This window comes from Pelodiscus sinensis, chromosome 1 (assembly GCF_052426305.1).
Source record: "Pelodiscus sinensis isolate ZL-2025 chromosome 1, ASM5242630v1, whole genome shotgun sequence".
Lineage (NCBI taxonomy): Eukaryota > Metazoa > Chordata > Testudines > Trionychidae > Pelodiscus > Pelodiscus sinensis.
The window spans coordinates 241,507,066-241,529,453 of NC_143052.1; the positions used below are offsets into that span (position 1 = coordinate 241,507,066).

At 44.2% G+C, this 22,388-nt stretch overlaps 1 protein-coding gene across 6 annotated transcripts; it reads left to right on the forward strand.

Moving 5' to 3' along the window:
• Positions 1–1,651: 1,651 nt before the first annotated feature.
• On the forward strand, positions 1,652–21,298 carry C1H13orf46 (chromosome 1 C13orf46 homolog). Of its 6 annotated transcripts, XM_075918321.2 has the most exons (8): positions 1,655–3,725; positions 7,504–7,549; positions 8,076–8,181; positions 11,549–11,599; positions 15,595–15,659; positions 19,959–20,122; positions 20,330–20,384; positions 20,893–21,284. In XM_075918321.2, exons 1-6 carry the CDS (start codon positions 3,542–3,544, stop codon positions 20,029–20,031), a joined length of 525 nt encoding a protein of 174 aa, XP_075774436.1. In that variant the 5' UTR covers positions 1,655–3,541; the 3' UTR covers positions 20,032–20,122; positions 20,330–20,384; positions 20,893–21,284. The 6 variants fall into 6 exon arrangements, with proteins under 6 accessions (XP_075774444.1, XP_075774450.1, XP_075774436.1 ...); XM_075918329.2 differs by having other exon boundaries at positions 1,652–3,725; positions 15,595–15,724; positions 19,959–20,384; positions 20,893–21,298; XM_089775409.1 differs by lacking the exons at positions 20,330–20,384; positions 20,893–21,284 and adding an exon at positions 20,623–20,832.
• The last annotated feature ends 1,090 nt before the right edge of the window (positions 21,299–22,388 follow it).

Sequence of the window (22,388 nt, forward strand, 5' to 3'; positions counted from 1 at the left end):
TTTGCTCCCTAGTTCGAGCTAGACATGCAAATGAAGGCGAGCGAAATTGCTAATGAAGCGGGGATTTAAATATCCCACGCTTCATTAGCATGATCTCGCCAGTGCGTTACTCCACTCAACAGCTGATCCGAACCAGGAAGTGCACGCCGGAGCGCGTTAGTTCGAACCAAACCCCTTGGTTCGAACTAACATTACTAACAAAATATGAGGAATAACGTTATTTCGAACCAAGGGGTTTGGTTGGAACTAACGCGCCCCGGCGCACGCTTCCTGGTTTGAATCAGCTGTTGAGCAGAGTAACGTGCTGGCGAGATCATGCTAATGAAGCGCAGGTTATTTAAATCCCCGCTTCATTAGCAATTTCGGTTGCCTACATTTGCATCCCTAGCTCGAACTAGGGAACAAGTGTAGACGTACCCTCAGAAAGGAGGGCCATTGTGGTGTAGGGAGAAGAAATCCTATGACATCTGGCTAGTGATTTTTACCACAGGAACCAAAGCTGATTTCAGTGCAGAATTGCTATAGCTTCACAGACCCGCTTTAATTAAATCAAGCATGTATAGTAAGAATGCAGAACTCTAAGCTGGAACTATAACCACTATCATTGTATGCTGAGGGACAAGTGCAGAGTTAACTCAATTCCCACCTCAGTCTGCCTTCCAGTGAAACCCCCTCTCAGGACACAGGGAGCCCTTGATGATGTTCCAAACTGGCCTTCCTACCCCCAATGGTTTCCTGTTCTCTGTTGGCTTTCTGGGCCTGTTGCTGTTGCTTTATTTATTCCATGCCAGGATGCCTTCACCTAGCTGTCTCTGCTGCTGTGTGCTCCCTGCAGTGCCTTGACACTGCTAGTAGAATGATGGGGAGTAGACGGGTTGGTCAGGGTGAGGAAGGGCAAAATGTAACTTGTTCTGTCTGCAAAAGCTTACCCAGTCCCTCCTCTGAGTCCTTTTTCTTTCCCTTCATAATGCTCTTGTACTCCCAGAAAATGGCCAGTCCTGAAACATTAAAACCATCAAGGACAACCAGTATCCTGAGAGTCAGTAGTTGTAAAACAATGTGAAATAAGGGTGGAGGCTGGAGTTGCCAATACAGCTCCATATTTAAGGTATTCTAAAATCTCCATCTCAAGAAAACACTTAAACAACAAATAGTCCTGCATCATCTTAGAAACTAACAAAAACATGTAGATGGTATCATGAGCTTTCCTGATCACAACCCACTTCAGATGAATACCTCTGGACCCCTTGCTCCATTCATCTGAAGAAGTGGGTTGTGCCCAAAAAAGTTTGTGAGTTACAGACTAACATGTTTTGCTAGTCTCTAAGGGTACGTCTAAACTACATGGCTCCGTCGACGGAGCCATATAGATTTGTTTGTTTGGCAAAGTCAAATGAAGCCGCGATTTAAATGATCGCGGCTTCATTTAAATTTACATGGCTGCCGCCCTGAGCCGACAAACAGCTGATCAGCTGTTTGTCCGCTCAGCGCGCTAGTCTGGACGCTCCCCTGCCGACATCAAAGCCCTTTGTTGGCAGCCCCGGTAAACCTCATCCCACAAGGAATAACGGGGCTGCTGACAAAGGGCTTTGATGTCGGCAGGGGAGCATCCAGACTAGCGCGCTGAGTGGACAAACAGCTAATCAGCTGTTTGTCGGCTCAGCGCGGCAGCCATGTAAATTTAAATGAAGCTGCGATCATTTAAATTGTGGCTTCATTTGACTTTGCCTATGTGTCTAATCTACATGCCTCTGACGACAGAGGCATGTAGTCTAGACACAGCCTAAGGTGCTACAGGACCATTTGTTGTTTCTTAAGATTTTTTCAGTTATAGACTAACATGTCTGCCCCTCCAAGACTCCTTCCTTAGAAAGATAACAGGTTTAGTACAGATAGAAAGCACGCTGCAGATAGAAAGCACGCTGTTATCCTACCCCACAGACATCATATTTGCCTTTTAGCTATGGATCAGCTCTAGCTTTCCTAAAAGTAACTTAGGATACAATATAAACCTTTGTTCCAGTTCCCAAATTTGAATTTTCTCACATCCCTTTCCAGCTCATTAGATTCTTACACTGGGCTGTGTCTACAGTCCTTGAATTTAGAACTGTCTATTAGGCCAAGCAATGGATGTGAATAAGATGATGTCAGCCAGTGATTTTTTTACTTATTTGGTTCTTTCTAGTCCTTTAAATGCATTTATCCAGTGTGCCTCCCCCCCCCTCAAATAATGCTCACCATATCTTACTGTACACTTGTTGGACATATTTGGAAACAAAAAGCTCAAGTCATTCTAGATTCTCACTACAACATAAGGGTTGAACTAATATTAACCTTCAAAGCGGCATTTCCTCTGCAAAAACAGAACTATGTAAGCATCCCAGTTCTGAGGTGTGGTACCCATGAAAATCAAGCTTCTAGAACCAACACAGAGATTCTGTTACACTAGCAATTAGCTTTTGGTTACTCCTTATAGTGATTTTACTACAGTGAAACCTTTGTTATCCGGCACTCTCTTAGCCAGAAATCTTTGTTAACCTGCATTGCCCCCAGCCACAATACTTTCACATCTCCAGGCATTGCCCCCAGCCTGGCTTGGTTTACTTAAGAAGTACTAATAATCTTTACCTCAAAATAGAAATGTGAGACTAACTGCCTCACACTACAAAACTACCAATATTAAAAACTTGAGTTTTACTATTATTGTCCATTGTTTTTTCCTAGGTTGATGGGACCCTCAAATAACCAGAATTTTTAGATAACCGGAACGCCCTAATTCCCGAGTGTGCTGGATAACACAGGTTTTACTGTATAGGCCTCAGATACTCACTTGGCTAACCTGATTGTCAGAAAGGCAACATGACTGGGAAAAGTATGGGGGGCAGGTGCCAACAGTCTGTGGATGAAGGTAATTTTGTCCCTCTTCCTCTTCCTGGTCACATATTCCTGCTCCAATATTCAAAAGATTTTAAGTAGAAAACAAAGTATCACCATTCAGCACCCAGGCTGTTAACTCTTTAGATTACTGGAATCAAAAATATTGCATACCCTTGACCTGTGGCAACATCCAGTGCACTAGAAATGTTCTGATAAAGGAATTTAAGAGGCCCTCTATTGGATCCCTTCCACTCCAAACCTGCCGGACATACACTGCTGCACATTGCAAAAAGGAGAGGTTGAAATGGATTTGTCTAGCACAGAGAAAGCAGACCACCTTATTGGACTTTCCAGGTTTGTCAACTACATTTTAAAATCTTGGCACTTCTTTTGAAAATGTGCACATGGCATTTGTAGAATATGTGTGGTGGGGAGCAGCTGCTTCAGTGATGAAATAAACTCTGGTGAGGGTTTGTTAATTTTATTGCTATGACCTAATGATGGTGCTTATGATGTCACAAAGATACCCGCCATCAGGTATACTAAATGCCACACACAACAAGATTTTTCACTCAGTAAATATATCAAGTGAGAGTCAGTAAACCATGGCCCATGCCTGATAACTTTAGAGGTCTTATGACTCTCCTCTATGTAAAATCACAAAATGGAGAAGGATGTAAACCCATCTCATAAGAGCTACGTGCAGGGGGTCCTACTAACAAAAACAGCACCTGGCATCCATAGAGTCCTCACAGAAACAACTGATCTTTATAGGAGTAAAAGTGTCAGCAGCCTCCCACTGAAGCCTGAGCTTACCAGCCTGATCAAGAAGACACTGCAAGAAGTTGGTAAGAAATTGGGTCCACTTGACGAAATGGATCCATCCCATGACTTGCCTTGATCTTGCCTGCAAAGTCTGGAGCTCATCCCCCCTGCAGCAGCAGGCCAGCTCCCCACTGCAGAGAGAGGCCTGAGCCTGGTGGGCTGCATTCAGCCAGCAGGTTCTGCCTGGCAGGAGGAGGAAGTGGCTCTGCACACCGCCGGGAAGTGCTCTCTGCAGGCTCTGCCCTCCACCACTCCCACTGGCTTGGAATCTCAGGCAATGGAAGCAGAGGGAGCAGTGGCTTTAGGGAGTGTTTCCCTGTAGTGTGCAGAGCTGCATGAAGGGAATCTGTGCCCCCCTGGAAGCTGTACCAGGTAAGTAACCCCAACCCCTGCTCTCTCCTGCACCCCTCCCAGACCCTGCACCCTTACCCTCCTACTCTCCTGCACTCTCCCTCCCACCCAAATCCCTCATCCCCACTCCCATCCCAGGCCTACACCCTCCTTCCCTTCCAGGCCCCACACAAAATATACAGGGTCCACCAGCAGCCTAGGCTTAATGTGACCAATATATGAAATACAAAGAAATAACCTCCCAACAAGTTCAAACTGTTTTGAGTCTCATTTAGAAGGATGGGTACCACACGCACATCCAGTGAACATTATGGGTAATAGCATTCCAGGGGTGCTGGAACAATGTGTATAGTGGGGGTGCTGACAGCCATTGAACCAAACTGTTTACGTATATGATGGAAATCACTTCAAGTCCACCCTGGTTCCATTATCTAGATAGCATTCCAGAGATAGGGCTCCTGAATGGAGCAGTATCTTCACCTTTCTGATGATGCTCAGTATCTTAAAATTCAGTCCCTGTTTTATACCTTATTTGCTCTCTCTTGACTAGAGCTGGTGACATTTTTCAAACAGCTTATTTGCTGAAAAACGCAGGTTTGGGTCAACTGAAATGATTTGTGAATTCAGTGAACACCAGCAAATGAAAAAGTCAAAATATTTAAGTTTGAAAAACAAAAAAGGGTGTAAAAAAAACCCAAATCAATCCCTCTTACATGAGAATTAAGCAATGAAAAAACTAGGGAGGGGGGAAACCCCATCACACTCAAATGAAATTTAATTTGTTTTTCCTTTTGGCCGAAAACTGAAAACTCAATTATTCACCAAATAATTATGAAATCCCATAATTATGAGATCCTATAAGAACTAGTGGTCACCAAATAAAATTAATAGGTAGCAGGTTTAAAACAAACAAAAGAAAGTTTTTCTTCATGTAGCACATAGTCAGCCTATGGAACTCCTTGCCAGAGGATGTTGTGAAGACCAGGACTTTAATAGGGTTCAAAAAACCACTAGATAAATTCATAACGGTTGGGTCCAATACTTATTAGCAAGGCTTGACAAATAATGTAATCTACTCGCCCGTGGGGAGAAGATTACAACCCGGAAGAGCCAGCGCAGAGCGATCTGCGCATGCACAGAACGATCTGTGCATGCGAAGAACGCAGAACCATGCGAAACCGTGTGGCTGGCGAGTGGGGCTCGCCGCCGCTTGGTGAGCCCTGCTTATTAGCCAGAGTAGGTAGGAATGGTGTCCCTAGCCTCTATTATTCAGGGGCTGGAAATGGATGACAGGAGAGGGATCGCAAGATGATTACCTGTTCTGTTCACTCCCTCTGGGGCATCTGGCATTGGTCACTGTTGGCAGACAGGATACTGAGCTAGATGGACCTTTGGCCTGACCCAGTATGGCCATTCTTATTCACTCAGTTCTTCTCCTGACTTTGGGTAGATGATAGAAAATAGATTTTTTTTCATTAATTTGCCTTCAGCATGTTCAGGGCAAAGACCTCCTTATGCACACAGCACTCTGTGTGACCTTATTGAAACCCATAAGTCTAAAAAATTAGTTTCATCCTCTTTACCTACAGTATACACTAATTAGCTATCTATTGACTATCAACAGTCACTTACATAGACTCACCACCATTCCTACCCAGTTTTCATATACTTGCAACAATTCAACACGGCTCACCTCAAAGCATCTGTGTGTTGTCACCTCCCAAGCACTTGGGAAATTGGGAATATTCCCAAATAAATGTAGCCATCTCTTAATGAATATCCCAGTTTTGGACCCAGCCATGCCTTTTAAGATTGGTATTTACCAGAAAATCTGCCTGCTCCTATCAAATATTGGATTTGCATGGAGCCTCTTAAGACAACCATGCCACAAAGCCAGTGGTGAGCAACTTCAGATGAACTCTGCTAATTTTAAATGGATGCATATAGATCTCTCAGAAGATGAGAGCAGCTTCCATGACACTATCATGCAATATATTTGTCTCTCATGGAACATGGCATTATTCATGCAGACTAGAAGCTGTCCAGATTCTCTCAGTCACTCTACTTCTCTTGCAGCTCTCTTCCCTTTACAACCAAAAATAAGTAACTCCCTCAAAAAGCTCCCTCCTAAGCTCTTTGTCAGGGAAGTGGCATACAGCAAAGTCTTACACCTTCAGAACCTGGCTCCTCACCTGTGGCCACAACAGGCCCTCAAAAAACCTGCAGGCGCGCTTCTGTGTCTACCAAAGCCAGAGCATGAAATGTGTCCTTAAACACAAAAGAAAAAACATTCCAACCACAAGTCTACAGGAACAGAGAGAAGCTGGGAGTGTGGCTTTACCCCAGGGTGCAGCCACTCTGGCATTTAGTCCCTTGGGGGATTTTCATATCAAGCAATGTTCTTGACATTGCAGCTATTAAGTCTTCTGCAGAAGCAATGGGAATTGCCAAACCTTAAATCCATGCCCCACCTCTTCCACCCCTCCCCCCACACTCTCTCTCTCTCTGCTGGCTAACTTGTCCATCTGAAAAGGATAAAATGCAATGCAGTGTCAGGGAAGTCACTGCTCCTTATCCTTCACCAACCTGGGAGTAGTGTTTAAACTGGAAAAACTAGAGTTTGCATCTTACTCTTCCTTAACATTCATTTTCTCTGTCCGAGAAGTGCAGTAGGAACTGGCTAATCTTAATATTATGTATTGTTGCTCGTCCTGTTTTTACTATTCTTTTTCGGTAACATTCTCTTTTTTCATCCTGCTTTTTAAATACCTTCACCCTCTTCCCATTTCCTTACTTGTTGCCCCATTCCATGGCTCTTCAGGATGGCAGAAGCCTCTGCTGCTGTTTGTGTTTTCAGGTGGTGTCTTCATGCTGCTGCTCTAGCTTGTGTAGGGATTTAGATACCCGAGCATAGGTTTTCCTCAGTGTCCTGGTTGGCTTGGCACCAGCCTTCCACAAGGTTGCACTTTGGGACCACCCTATCTCTGATGCTAGGTGTAAGCCTGCAGGAGACTTGCTGGCCCAAAAAGCTTAGAGCAGGAGAGCACCATCGTGCCAGTCTAAAGGGCTGGTCTGACATCGCTGACCTGACCAGCTCCTTCCAAGGACTGAGCACAGCTGGAATGCTGTGACACTGGGGACAACTTGTGCTCAGGTATCCAGAACCCAACCCCAGCTAGACCAACCGTGTGAGGACTCCCCTCAAGGACACGAACAACAGCCGAGGCTGCTGCCAGCCTGAAGAGTCATAGAGTGGGGCAGCAAGTAAGGACACAGGAGGTCAGTGGACATATTTAAAGGTGGGGGGGAGGGAGGAAGCAGGCAGCAATGCTTACTAGAATAGCAAAAGGCGGGAAACCAAAATGTCCTTAGGGGGAGAGAAGTTAGCTGGGGTTAAAAGGTTATTTTGGTGTCTGAAAGAACGTGCTAAAAGAGCTTTTTCCTTTTTAGAAGCTGGGAATTCAGAAGAGAGCACAGGGAATGAAGCAGAGGGCTGGTAAGCAACCACAAAACATTAAAATAAGAAGGAAGCACATTTGCCACTGTTAAGTGCCAGTAGAACCTGACTGCATAGGTATGAATTGGAAACAGGCAATTGGCTTTAAAACCATGGACTGCTTGCTCTGCTTTAAGGATGAAAGATTTCATAAGCCAGGTAAAGCAAGGTCATACAGACACTGCATAGGGCCTGGGGCCGGTATGCTGGATGGAACTCTGTCCCCAAACTGGAGTCAGGCTGTGGCCAGCTCCCAGCCCATGGGAAATTACTTGAAAGTCAGTGACTCTTGCCACATTGTACAGGACATTTAAAAATGCATAAAGCCATTGAAATCAATAGGGTCTGCGTGCACTCTGCATTTCTGAAAAGCAGAAAAGGCCATTGGGCTAGATACCAATACTATAAGAAATGTTGGTAAGTTGAATACTTTAGTCAAACATCAGCAGTCTGTTAATCTATGTGTGTGTGTGTGTGTGTGTGTGTGTGTGTGTGTGTGTGTGTTTGTTTTTGTTTTTATGTGCAGCCAGGTGATGCTGAATAAGAAAGGGGATGATGAGAAAAAAGAAGAGAAGGATGGAGACTTTGGCCAAGAAGACTGTGGCACTGGATTAGACACGGCTGGGCTACTGGTCAGTAAACATGAATTTAATAAGCACAAAATGCATCTTTCTGATTGTTCTGCTTTCACTTGCAAACAGTCCCATCTCCTTTTAAACCTGTAGGAAGCACAGATTGAAGACTTAAAAGTGGGAGAGGTTCTCCTGGAAGTAGAGGCAAGTAACTCTAGTCCCGCCAACTACTCGGCATTCCTTGGAAAACTGAGCAAATGAGGAGGTGATTGTGAGATGAGGTTCACTAGTGAGAAGAGGAGGAGAGGCTAGGATGGGTTTTCTTGTTGGAATGAAATTCCTTTCAGAGGAATGTGTGTGCCCTGCTGTATGGAGCTTTCAGTTTCATTATGTTATTTTCAATAAACTCTAGTGCAGAGCTAGAAAGGGGTAAAAACTTTGGATCAGGGCCAGATCTTCTCCCATTGCTCTGCTCGAAGGAGTGCTCAATTGAGCATCTAACCGGAAGACTAGACAGAGGACTCTGTCCTGCTGTGGTTTGAATTAAACTGAGACTGTGTGCATGAGTAATGTCTGCGCATCGTGTCCCCTTCTTTCTATAGGATGGCCTTAACTAACTGCAAGTTCTGCAGGAGCCTCTTCTGCTATTTTATAAAAACTGCTTCCCCATCTGACTGTAGAGAACTGGGGTATCTCTGGGATGGCCCAAATCAGGGGGCTTGAGAATAGGTTGAGTGACTCTGTCCCTGACAAGTTCACGTTTCTCCACTGAAATAAATAAATATAAAACAAATAAAAATAAAGCTGAAGACACAACAGCTCTGTACAGTGGAATAAGGAGTTGCCCTTTCTGAATGCTCCCTGTATGGCTTATTAGGTATTACTAATGTCACCAACTCCAGAAGGGATTGCAAAGATCTCAGAACTCAAGCCTCGGCAGATACATAAAGAAGAAATTGCTGGGAAAGTTCCCCAGCCAGGCTGAGTTATCCCTCCAGCTCCCTAGGTGAGACCAGTCACCACATGGTCAGCTCTGCTCTGCCTGCTAGTTCAGGGCTGCTGCCTGCTGTGTGTGTGTCTGGACGCTGGGCTAGGAGACTACAGTCTGGATTTTAGTACAGTTGTGTAATCTGCACCGTGAGCCCTGCACCCCTTTGTGGTGAGGGGAAATCCTGGGACCGAAGCAGCCTGATTCCTGCCTGAGTAGGGTCCCTGCCAGCAGAGATCAGCCCTCTGCAGTGACTGTGGAGTTCAGAGTCATCTCTGAACCTGGGGAACATTCATGGAGTTTGTGAGTGCCTCAGCTTTTAGTTAGTCAGGGAATTTGTTTTGGGGACCCACCTACTTCCTGAACTGTGTCCTCAAGCCAGGGAGTAAGAGTTTGGGGATTTTATAACCTGCTGCATATTAAAGCTGTGGAGGGATTTACCACCTTCTCCCACTTCTGAGTCCTTTGGGCTGTACTGAACCCAGTCAGCCACACTGCTAAACCACTGCAGAGAAGAATTTTGTGGTCAAGGTCATCAAGGGCACTAAGAAAGTACGCGTACCAACGGGACACTAATCTTACATTTGCTACATCAAGTCATGTAACTGGGGCAAGTCACAGGTATTAGCAGAGTGGGCACCAGTGAACCTAAAAATAGTGTTTTACCCTGTTATGTTATATTTGTTTCCTGTTTAATATAATTATTGTGTTGAATAGATTGTATGTGTTTGTGTTATTTTTTTGAAGTCTCCAACTATCTGGCAAGTAAGTGGGGATTACCCTCTGGTTAGAATTTTCCTCCCAAACTGCCCTGGTGACCCTGCCAGGAAGGAGTAAGGGGGGTGGAGGCACCGCCAAATAAATTCATAGGAAAAAATAAAGAAGATACACCCTGCTGAATGGGTGACAGGATCCAGAAGAACCCAGACCTGTCCACCGAAACCTGTAGGCAGATTGGCATTAAAGAAGGTAACTGGGTGGAGAGGGGTGCTACACATGTTATGTCTCTAGCTAGTTTGATATTTTGGTGCCCTAGTCTTTCTAATTTTATCCCTACATACTTGTGTTATTGGTTTACATTCATCCTTTGCAATTTGACCCTGATTCTGCTTTTTCTAGGACTCTTTTTTGATTTTTAGAACATTTAGAAATCTCCTCGTTAAGCCAAAGTGGTCTCTTGCCATACTTTTTATCTTTCCTCTAAAGTGGAATAGTTTGATCTTGCACCCTTAATAATGTCTCTTTGAAAAACTGCCAGCTGCCTTTAATTGCTTTTCCTCTTGGACTTGCTTCCCATAGTATCTTACCTACCAACTCTCTGAGTTTGTTAAAGTCTGGCATCTTGAAATCAGTTGTCTTTATTTTGCTGTCGTCCCTCTTATAATTCCTTAGAATCATGAACTGTCATTTCATGATCACTTTCACCAAAGCTGCTTTCTACTTTCAGATTGTCAACCAGTTCCTATTTATTACAATCAAATCTAGGACAGCTTTCCCCTTCCCAGTAGCTTTCTCCACCTTTGAAATATGAAAAGTGGGCCCTGGCTGTAGAAACCATTCTAAAGTATTCAGAAAGTTGCCAGTACAATTCTGTTGAACCTTAAGTTAGATGTTCAGATACCACAGTGTTGTGTGTGGTATAAATCAATGGTTCCCATCCAGGGGAACGTGTACCCCTGGGATATGCAGAGGTCTTTCAGGGGTATATCAACTCATCTAGATATTTGCCTAGATTTACAACAGACTGCATAAAAAGTCAAGGCAAACTAAAATTTCATGCAGACTTGTTTGTTCTGTTCTATATATTGAAATGTAAGTACAATATTTATATTCCAATTGGATTATTTTGTAATTTAGAGTAAAAATGAAAATGTAACCAATTTTTCAATAATAGTGAGCTGTGACTCTTTTGTATTTGAACATCTGATTTTGTAAGCAAGTAGTTTTTAAATTAGGTGAAACTTGGGAGTAGACAAGATAAATCAGAGTCTTGAAAGGGGTCAAAAGTCTGGAAAGCTTGAGAGCCATTGGCATAAATAACCAGGAAAGCTCAGCTAGACACCCAATTTTGGCCTGTGCCTTTGGTAGTCACTTGTTAGTTTTTGCTAGGGATGTGAATGGTTAACCGGTAAGCAGGCTTGCCAATTATGGTTAATTAACAGGGGCTGGAGCAACATACTGTGGGCAGGGGGCTGCTCCAGCCTGGCCCAGTGCACTGTGGGCAGGGAGCACTCCAGTCCAGCCAGAGCAGCCTCTGCCCACTCCCATTTCAGTGGTTAACTGGTTAAACAACATGTAATTGTTTAACTGATGAAGTGCAAGTTTACATTCCTAGTTTTTACTGTATGTTAATTCTTGTTTTCATTTTGTTCCTATTTTTGTTTTTAAAGACTTTCAGTTCACTCAAGTCATTGTCTTCTAATCATTCCTCTCTCTTAGAAAGACCTGTCTGCTTTTGTTGAAATTGACCTAAAAGATGAAACTGAGGAGGTAAGAAAATAAAACCACTGACCCCACAGGATTTTATCTTGTTTGAAACATCATTTTTGCAGAAGGTAGAAGTCTGAGAGTGAAAAGCAGCCCGCAATATAGTGTTGTCCTTCTGTTTCCAGATCAACTATAAGGAGCCTGCTACCTCTCTGTGCTTCTATTTCCTCATAAGTGTGATAGCCTGAATACATCCTTATGGTGTTTGGTTTAATACTGAGGCTTTTAAAATGACTGCAGTACTTTGAATGGAGGAGTTATAAAAACAAAGGTGTTACTATTATTAAGATAAAGCGTGTGAATTATCCAAAGAGGCCATGTGCAGTTCCTCCTTTCGTTATAGAGATACACTGCTTTCATTATAGATAATTATAGACTTGTACCTGGAAAATTAGTTGAATCAATACTTGTAAGAGAATAACAAAATATCTAGAAGATTGTGATCTGGTAGGGTCTAACCAGCACAAATGCAGCAAAGGAAAATCATGTCTCATTAATCTCTGAGGGTATGTCTACACAGCAAAGTTATTTCAAAATAACAGCCCTTATTTTGAAATAACTTTCTTAGCGTCTACACAGCCAAACAGCTATTTTGAAATAAATTTGAAATAGCGGAGCGCTTATTTCGAATTTGGTAAACCTCATTCTACAAGAAATAACACCAAATTCGCAATAGCTATTTTGAAATAAGTTTATTAACCACATAAAATAGATTTCAAGTGATCAGGGTGGCACATGGGGAGGGGCATGAGGGGTCACATGCCCCAAATGCTGTGGGCAGGAAGTTCTGGTCAGCAGGCTACTATGGGGGGAGGGAGGGACTGAAGGAGGGGTCTGTCCCCCTCCTTACACTCACCCACGTGGATGGGGAAGCAGACCAAGGTAACACCACTGCTTTGTTCTCCCGGAAGTGCCACTCCGGGAGGGAAGAGGCAGAAGCAGAACCGGCCCATACTCCCTGGTGGGAAACGGAGCAACACAGTGGCCAGGGGAGCAAAGCAATGGGGCAGCCTGGCTGCACTTCCCCTACTGCTGCTTGTCGGGGAGGGGGCAGTGGACCCCTGCTGCTGGTGCTGGCTCCGCTAGTCCTCTGGGCCACCTTGGTTGGGAGAAGAGGAGGGTGGGGGCACAGCAAAGGCTGAGCAGGGGCAGGGAGAACGCAAGGAAGGGCTGGGGAGAGGCAGGGTCTGGGCAGAGGAGTGTTGTCATGGCTCTTCCCCAGGCTGGGAGGAGTCACATGCGTGGTAGCCCCTGGGTTCTCTCTGACCAGTTACCTCTGTAAGAGCAGGTCTACACTGCACACTTACTTTGGAATAAGCTATTTCAGAAGAAATACTCTGAGAGCTTATTTCGAAATAGCGCGTCTACACAGAAAATACCCATGGAAGTAGCACAGAGCTATTGCAAAAGAGAGCGTCCACACTGGTTGGAGCCTGAATCACATTTAAGGCCACCCAGAAGCACTTCAGACAGGGTGTCAGGACAGCACTCACTTCTTGTAGCTGCTGCCTCAGGCTATCTGAGGCTCAAGCTGAAAGGAACCCTCCCTGTGCAGCCATGTCTCAGTCTCTTCTCCTTTGCTAACCTCCTTTGAGAAGCCTTTTCTCTGCCTGCTGTGGTTGCCCTTGTGGACACCTCAGCTCTCCAGACATGGAGCCAGACTCTGAGCAGCTGACAAATCTTCTAGCACACACTGCATCTCCTGGTGCTGTTTCTGTTGGCTGCCCTCGTGGCCCTGTGGGAACAGGACCCCCAGCTCATTGCGGGGCCCCTCCTCACCTCTCTCCAGGTGCTGCTCATGCAGCTCAATCCCACCCGCCCTCCCCTGCACACTGTGCACCACCACTTCTGGTGACTGGACACCTATTCTGACTGGTGGGACCGGATTGTCACAGAGCGATGGGATGACCAGCAGTGGCTCCAGAATGTCCTCACGAGGAAGGATACCTTCATGGAGCTGTCTGAATGGCTCGCCCCCGCCCTCACACACCAGAACACCCACATGAGACCCGCCATCCCCCTCCAGAAGCAGGTAGCCATCGCCCTCTGGAAGCTCACCACAGCTACCGATCCATTGGGAACCAGTTCGGAGTTGGGAGATCAACTTTTGGGGCCGTAGGCATGCAGGTATGGTACTCTCGTGCTATTGTTCCAGGAGGATGGTGAACTACATTTCTGTAGTGGGGTTCTCTAGAGAAGGGGGAGGTGGTGGTGGAAGTTTTTCAGTCCTGCCTTAACAAAGCCCCACCAGGAGATGGGCCGAGTTAGGGTTGTTCCTGGTGTGTGGGGTGGAGGGCAGTTGGGCTCAGGGACCTCCTGAGGGCTCTGGCAACCTTGTGATTCTCTGTGTGTATCCTTCTACAGGTGGTGAGGGCCATCAACATCATCCTGCTGTGCAGGGTCATCAACCTGGGCAATGTGGACCCCATGGTCACCAGCTTTTCTGCCATGGGCTTCCCCAACTGAATGGGGGAAGTCTATTGATGGAACACATATCCCCATCTGGGGCCCCAAGCACCGGGCATCCAATACATCAACCGCCAGGGGTACTTTTTGATGATCCTGCAGGCCCTCATGGATAACCATGGCCAGTTCATGGACATCTACATGGGATGGTCGGGGAAAGGGCACAATGAACGTGTCTTCCGAAACTCCAGCTTCTTCCAGAAGCTGCACGCTGGCACTTTTTTCCCTGACTGCACCATCAGGCTGGGGGACATAGACATGCTGATGTGCACTGTAGGAGACACAGCCTACCCTCTGCTCCCCTGGTTGATGAAGCCCTACACCGCTCACCTTGACCCCACCAAGGAACGTTTTAACACCAGGCTTGGCAGGGGCCTGCATTGTTGTGGAGGGCACCTTTGATCATCTGAAAGGGAGGTACCGTCGCCTCCCCATCTGGCTGGACCTCGGTCAGCAGAACATCCCCTAAGTTGCGGCTGCCTGCTGTGTCCTCCACAACCTTTGTGAACATAAGGGGGAGACGTTCCTGCCAGGGTAGGGGGCAGAGGCCGAGTGGATCCAAAAAGTAATTTCTCACCTTAAATGTTGTATTAGGCAAGTTGCCGAATTCTTGAGGACAAACTGCTCTTGCTTGCAGCTTAAAGTTCAGGTATTCTTCCAGAGCCAGAGTTCATTTCCAGCCTGGATCTGACCCTCTCCCTCCCTTGTCTTTCTTTCTTAGATGTTTTCAGCAGTCATCCTGGGCAGGGATTCAGTGAAGAATAAATCAAGTTGTGCTCACTTTTTTGTTGATCCAGTAGATTAATAAAGCATGATTTCCCTTTACAGAAACTATATTGACTTTTCCCCAACAAATTATGTTCATCTACGTGTCTGACAATTTTATTCTTTATGATATTTTCAACTAATTTGCCCGGTACTGATATTAGACTTACTGGTCTATAATTGCCAGGATCACCTTTAGAGCCTCTTTTTAAATATTGGTGTTACATTATTTATCTCTCCAGAAAGCAGAGAATAAGATTAAATGGACAATTTCATCATGGCAAAAAATTAGCAGCAGGGGAAAATAAGCTACTTGTAGAGGTCTAAATTAACTGTATCACCTCAGGAAAGGGACCTGGGGATCCCTGTAGGTATCCAAATGAAAATCTTTGTTCAGCACACAGCTGTGGTCAAAAAAAGCAAAAAAGATATTAGGATGCATAAAGTCTGTAATGGAAAATAATACTAAAAATATTATAATGCAAATCTGGTCACTCAATCCCAAAATGATGTTAAGAACTGGAGTAGTGAAATGCAGATTTTTTTATAGCTTAAAGAGCTTAAAGTTCACATCTTTAAATGCTGTTCTGGTTTGGAGCCTTGTCGGGAAAGGAAGTATAAGTAACAAGTAAACTTATTAACTTAAAAATGCCATTTTCATAGTATTTTCTGGAGAAGAGCTTCACTTTTAAGATTTTCTGCATGTTGTTGTTAGAAGTAGTTAGTCAAAAAAACAATCCTGTTTGTAAACATTTTTTGTGGTTCAGATAACTGAGCACTTCTTGGCAGAGGAGAAACAACTGGAGGAAGAGGAAGAACCAGCTGAACTTGAGTATGGAAAACATTTTAACCTTCATGCAAAACATTAGAGAGAAAGGCTAATGCAAAATGATTGAGGTGTGTTCTTATTGGGCTTGTTTTATCATGAATATATGCTAGGAAAAATCACAAGCGGGTGGAGATGCAAAGGGACATAAATCATGAAAACTGTTAAAACAAAAAGTCCAGTATCACAGGCATTTTTTATTCCCCAAAAAATTCTCCCAACCCACCCCTGTTTTAGTGTCAATCCACACAGGAGCACAGTTGTAGAACTTTAATTGCCAGACCAGCCTTTACCTATCTTAAACCTGGCCTGTAACTCTTCCATATGTTTTCATTTCTCCCAATCTCTCTCAACCTTGGATGAGGTAGAAACACACAGGGTAGATCCACACTGCAGAGAAGATTGAAACTGCTGCTGTTGATCTTTCAGGGTTTGAATTAGTGGGTTTAGTGAAGACACATTAATTCAAACCGAGAGGGACACGCCCTGTTTCCACAATAAATAAGAGAAGTCAAAGAGAGAGTGTTCTCCCTTCAACTTCCTGCAGTGTGGACTGTGCCAAAAGTCGAGTTAAGGTACTTCGACTTCAGCTATGCAATTAATGTAGCTGAAGTTGCGTATCTTAATTCGACCATATCCCCGTAGTTTAGAGAGATACCCCCAGTGTTTACTCTGAAAGATTCAATGGAATGTTTCACTCCTTCTTCCTGGGAGGCAGGCCTGGAATACATCTTTGGGTTGAGCTGAATATCGAGGGATCTAAGGGTGGAAGAGCCAGTAATTTCAACCCAAACATACAGTAGGAGTCACAGCCTGCAACTCTGATAAGAGTTGCTTTTCCTTTGCGTGTCGCTAGACATTGCTGCGGTGATTATTTCTTTGGCATATTTTTTAATTTTGAAAAATTAGTTCCTTTTTAACTATTTTATTTTCCCAGTACATAGTTCAACATTTGTAAGACTAATAATTAAATGTATTCTAGTGGGAGCAAGAGCAAGCACTAAAGTTGCATAAGACAAGGAGTTCCCATTGAAGCTTTGTTTTCAGTCTCTCATCACTTCTGAATACTTTCACCTTCCAGGCTTAAATTTTTCGGGCTTGCTCTTTATCTGAATGTAAATGTATGTGTGGTTGTGAGGAAAATAAGGGAGTTTGAACAAGCACGAGTCAGTTATTTTTGAGTAAGGAGGTCAGGAGACTACTCTTCCCCTGTGATGCACTATGATCACTTTGTGTCTTACCTACCATACTCCCACCTCCCTCCCACCCATGTCCTCTTTCTTTAGACAAAGGTACTGGGAACTAAATATTAGAATTTTGCATGGCATTAGCATTCACTGATGGTCTGGTGAAAATTATTTTTGATGTGATGTATACATCTCTTTCAAAAACATATGCTGTGCATACACAGTGGCTGTGTCTACGCTGGGCCACTTATTCCAGAAAATCAGCCGCTTTTCCGGAATAAGCTGCGAGCTGTCTACACTGGCCCTTGAATTTCCGGAAAAGCAACGACGCTTTACTGTACAAAATCAGCCGCTATTCTGGAAAAACTATTCTGCTCCCGCTCGGGCATAAGTCCTTATTCCGGAACACTGTTCTGGAAAAGGGCCAGTGTAGAAAGCCCAGTAATCTTTTCCGGAAAAAAGCCCCGATTGCGAAAATGGCGATCGGGACTCTTTTCCGGAAAAGCGCGTCTACATTGGCCACAGACGCTTTTCCAGAAAAAGGGCTTTTCCGGAAAAGCAGCCTGCCAATGTAGATGCTCCTTTTCCGGAAAAACTGAAAACGGAATAGTATTCCGTTTTAAGCAGTTCCAGAAATTCATGCCAGTGTAGACACAGCCACCATGTCTTGTGGCTTTCAGCTAAAGAAGGATACACTGCATATGCAGATATTGCTGCTTTAGCTTTATAATGACAAATAAACTGAAGGTGCAGAGGAAGAGCTGAACACTTTGTAAAGTTTGCAGCAGACATCCCCCCCTCTCTCATGCACCTTAGGAACAATGAAACTTGCACCATTAACTGGAGAGGTGGGGGTCTCTTGCACATCAAATGGGATGGCTACAGCAGGTCAAGCCAAAGAGTTCCAGATTTACATGCTCTATTGCTAATTTGTTGCAAATCAACAGATCTTCAGTATCCAGGAGAGTGAGGGCCCCCTTTTCTTGTTTTTATCACCACCTTTTCCGGTTATTAAAAAAAAATCCTAAGACAATTCATTAAAAAAATCTGCTTTGGAGCTAGAGTTACATGAAAGGTTGGTAAATGCCTTGCATAAAGTATGCACTGTGGTTGCAGCTGTGTTAGTCCCAGGGTATCAGAAATACAACGTGAGTGAGGCAATATCTTTTGTGGGACTAGCTTCTGGTGGTGGAAGCAATTTGGCCACTAGATGGTGCTCTTAGTATGTGCTAGCCTTATTCTCTGAGCACTTGAAGGTCCTCTTTCTTACACAATGTGTGTAAATGCAAATGTAAATGGTGTGTAATACAGCTCCAAGGGTACTATCCCATTTCTAATTGCAGCATCACAAACCTCTTACTTTTTAGACAATATTAAACAGAATAAACTCTGGAGCATGTTAATTTTCATATGGCATCACGTGTGCTATGAGTGAACTAATATCTACCATTCACTTTGAAGGGCCTGGTAAGTATTTAAAACTATGCACAGGTTGTAGCATGAGGTGAATATTTTAGAAGTCTGATCTGCATATGAGCCTGTGTATTGTTCTAAACAATTGGTTTTGTGCTGCCTTTGGCAAGGGGTGGTCTGTAAAACAGTGTTCTTAGCACTCATGAATTTATTGCAAGCATTGTGAATTTGGTCATTCCTGGAGAAGTATTCATAAACATAGGAAAAATTCCTGTCTTCAGTGTGCTGGAGCTTTTAACCTGAGTTGGCTGCCCTGAAAAGTTGTCCACATGACTATCTGTGTAGGGGATACAGGCTAACTTCACTTGAGTGCTGCTACAGATTGGACCTCCGTGAGCCAACGTCCTGTGTCACACTCCCAGCCCCACTGCCATGCCTTCCTGTTCCTGGGCTCGGTGGTCCAGGAACACCTGTGGTCCTGCCAGACCACAGATGTTGCCAGACCAGAGTCCTGTTTTAGGGAGGTACAACCTGTATCTAGTCCTACAATGCCTTCCCACAATTCCCTCTTTGTTCCCAGAAAGGACAAGCAGGCTTTCACCCAATTCACTGGTAAAGAATTCACAGGTGGCTCAGCTTGCACCAGTGCTGAGAACCATGGACTATGCCCCTAGAAGCCTTAATGCCACATAAATGCCAGTTTTGCAGTGTGGCCATTCTTACTCGAACTAGACTAACTTGGGAGGAGTGTCTTGAATGGAGATTCGGTAGACTTCCGATAATCCGGCACCTTTTGGACCTAGGTGGTGCCAGATTATCAGATTTGCCGGAGAATCAGGAGCACAGCTTAACAGCTGGCCAGGACACAATCTCCCTCCCTCTCTCCTCCCCCTTCGCATTTCCTCCATGCTGTAACCTGATCCTCCACCCCCTCCCCTCCCCTTTCCCCTTCCCTGAAGCAAAACGCTCTTTTCCATACTGTAAAACGATCCCACTCCCTCCCACTCTCCCCCAACCTTATGCTCCCTCTGGTTACAGCCAGCACGAATGCTGAGCGGCAGGCTTTTTAATCAGCTGGTCAGAAGCACTTGGCATTTTGATGCCGGAGTATCAGGAGTTCCGAAGAGTTGGATGCCGGACTATCGGAGTTTTACTGTAACATGAATTAACTCTACAGGAAAGACACAACCTAAGAGCTTGCACAGGATCATGTCAGGCCCAGCAGGGAAGAGTTCTCTAATAACTCAGACCCAAGTAGCATCCACTTTGTTATGCTGCCATCCAAAGTTAACAACACTGTAACTAACATATACCAATTAGGGCTGGGTGGGGGACAAGGAAAATTCAAACTTAAGAAAACAGACCAAAAAAAGCATTATTAAATCTCGTTTAAAAATTTTCATGCAGTTGGATTAATCTTAAGATTTGGGGGGTAACGTATCTGTAAGTTATGATTTTTGAACTTTTGGGGTTGAGTATCCTAGAGAATAATACTTCTTTATTTTCCCCAGATGATGTGAGTCTTGCATTAATAAATATCGGCAGCATTTTGAACTCATCTGAGGGGATGCAACAGAACTGAAAATCATTAACTTGTTACAAAGCAAACATATTTAATCAAAACTAGACTGTCATTAATGTGCAGGTCATGTAGCTCTGCTTCTAAACTGATGGCCTTTCTCTCTCTCATATTTCTGGCTTACAGGCCCCAAAGTGGCTGGCTGTGCTGCTTTCCAACCTGGACAAAGCAGAAGAAGAAAAAGATAAAAACAGGGTAGCCCTGAAAAGATAAATTCAGTGCCTAGGAGGCATCTGAAGTGTTGGCCAGGGGAAGGATGCAGGCCCCAATCTGTTAGTGGTGAAGCACATGTGAGGATTAAGAGAATATGAGAAACTTCTCCATCTCTATTCTTTCATGCTCTGTCTGGCTCCTACTCTTTTATATATTTAGTCCCTTTCCCCAAGAAACTGACTTTCCAAGGCTGCTTTATGCTGTCAAGATCCTGCCTGTAGCACTGGCTTTGACATCACTAGGGATTCTCCTATGACAAGCACTCTGCTCTTTGCATACTATAGGCAGAGCTGCCAGCCCTGTTGCCGGGGCCTGAGAGCACGAGGAACCTCTAAAAAGGTAATTTTATAGCTTGATCCTGAGATATGCCAGAGCTCTCCCTGCAGTGGCTGGGAATTGGGGTTACATGGCATCCCACAAGTGCAGGTCCCCAAATCTAAATGAGTCTGGCAACTTGGTCGCTGTTCAATGCAGATGAGCAGGGGGGTTTTTGTTGTTGTTTCTCTCTGGGGAGTCATGATGGGGAATCTGGAGAAGTCCCTTCTTGGGAACTCATAGCTAAATGTTTTGAGCACAGTGAGATGCTGTTTGAACCAGAAATGACCATGAGAGTGTCTCCCGACTAGTTGCTGTATTGGAACCTCAAATGAACACAACAGACAAGCCATCTGCTAAACAAGCAGAGTTTGAGATGGGCTTCAGAATGGAACAGAGAACACAATGGCAAGTCAGGCTGAGCTGCCTTAGAAGGGATTGTACATATGTGTCTGTTCCTTTTCCAAATGAAATCACTTAACTGCAGCATACATACATACTAGTTATGTTACATGTCTATATCCTTACGCAGGAGTCTCCAGGCTTTGAGTACAAGGGTCGACACAACAATCTGGAAGAGCCAGCAGAGAAACAAGCATGAATTAAACTCAGAAAAAATGCAGAATTAGACTGGTTTGTTCCTACGCTTGTGATACTTCACTAAGAAGCCTGAGGCTGCATTTATTACGCAGTGGCAGGTGCAGTGTGAAAAGGGACAGTAGGGGAGAAGAGCGCTGCATGACCATCTCTGCAAGGATTCATTTAGGGTGTTTCACGTTTGGAAGTAAAATTCCAAAATAATGAATGTAACCTGCACTCCTAATCCTGAGACTTGGATGCCTAGCTGGGTAATTCTGTGGATTTTCGCATTTTCAGCAAGGAAATAGCCTCTCCCTGCTAGCTCTCTCTCTCTTTCTGCCTGATTGGAGGCTTTTAGAACAGCAGGCAGAGCCCAAACTGCCCACAGGTGAGCTAAGCCGTCCTCGGACTCCTATCCAAATTAGGTGGAACAGGATCCTTTCAGCTCCTTCACTCCCTCTGGCTAGCTGGTGGCTGCTTTGCCACAGCACTATTGCTCAGACCACATGTTCTGTTTGGTGTGTAAGGAAGCAGGTAAGAAGATTAAATAGCCTTGTGCATTAACTCAGCAATGAGAGTGGATGCTGGTTGGAAACCAGGCTGAAAAAAAAAGTCTCTCTCCCTGCTGTTCTTCTTGCCTCAGTTAATTGAGCTTTCTGTGTGTAACATTTTTGACTGGTAAAGGGATTAGCGCCCTGTGAAGAAGACACTTCACCTTGTGATAGAGATGCGGATCTGTGATCCAGGGGCACTCATGGCTAGGAAAAGCTGGGACAGGGAGAAAATGTTAATAATGATTTAACATGTAATTTTTTTTCTCCTCATCTACAATGGACCAAAGAAAAATGCCCCTCTAGCATTTCCAGTCCAGGTTTGGTGGGTGTGACTTCAGTGTTTTCCAGGTTTCAAATGAAAACACCTTACAGTGTGCAAATCAACATGAAATATTGAACAATTTGGGGGAAAATCTATTTGGAAAAAAATCACAAATTTCATAAAGTCAACAACACACATCGGTTTTGGATCATAAAGGTAAGCAAGCTGGCCTAAGACTGGTAGCCCTTTAAGCACGCAAGTGCATATTCAGCATAACTGGTACTGGTGTCTATATAAATATTTAAAAATATTCAGTGTTCTTAAATATGAAATTGATTGTGATATATATAAAGAAACAGAATCTGGCCAAAACTTTAGACTAAAATAAATAACACTTTTTAAAAAAAAAAAAAAACAACCTCCTCTGGGTTTTATTTCCAGCAAAATCTCTCCACGTCAAAATGTACACATTCTCCTGTATCATTCAGAATACAGACATTATATTATTTTCTGCTCGTACATGAAAATCAGAGAGTTCAATGGGCTATAAACAGAATCATCTAGTTGCACTTGTAATCAATCAACTACATGGTTTTAACTTAGCTATGGCTAGAGATCACCAGGTTTCAATTA

Bases quoted from the DNA above. Each gene is read 5' to 3' on its own strand.
- C1H13orf46 (XM_075918321.2), top strand. From the start codon at position 3,542: ATGGAGAAGGATGTAAACCCATCTCATAAGAGCTACGTGCAGGGGGTC. The intron at 8,182-11,548 runs GTCAGTAAACAT...CCTCTCTCTTAG, and splicing joins TAGACACGGCTGGGCTACTG to AAAGACCTGTCTGCTTTTGT. The intron at 11,600-15,594 runs GTAAGAAAATAA...TTTGTGGTTCAG, and splicing joins TAAAAGATGAAACTGAGGAG to ATAACTGAGCACTTCTTGGC.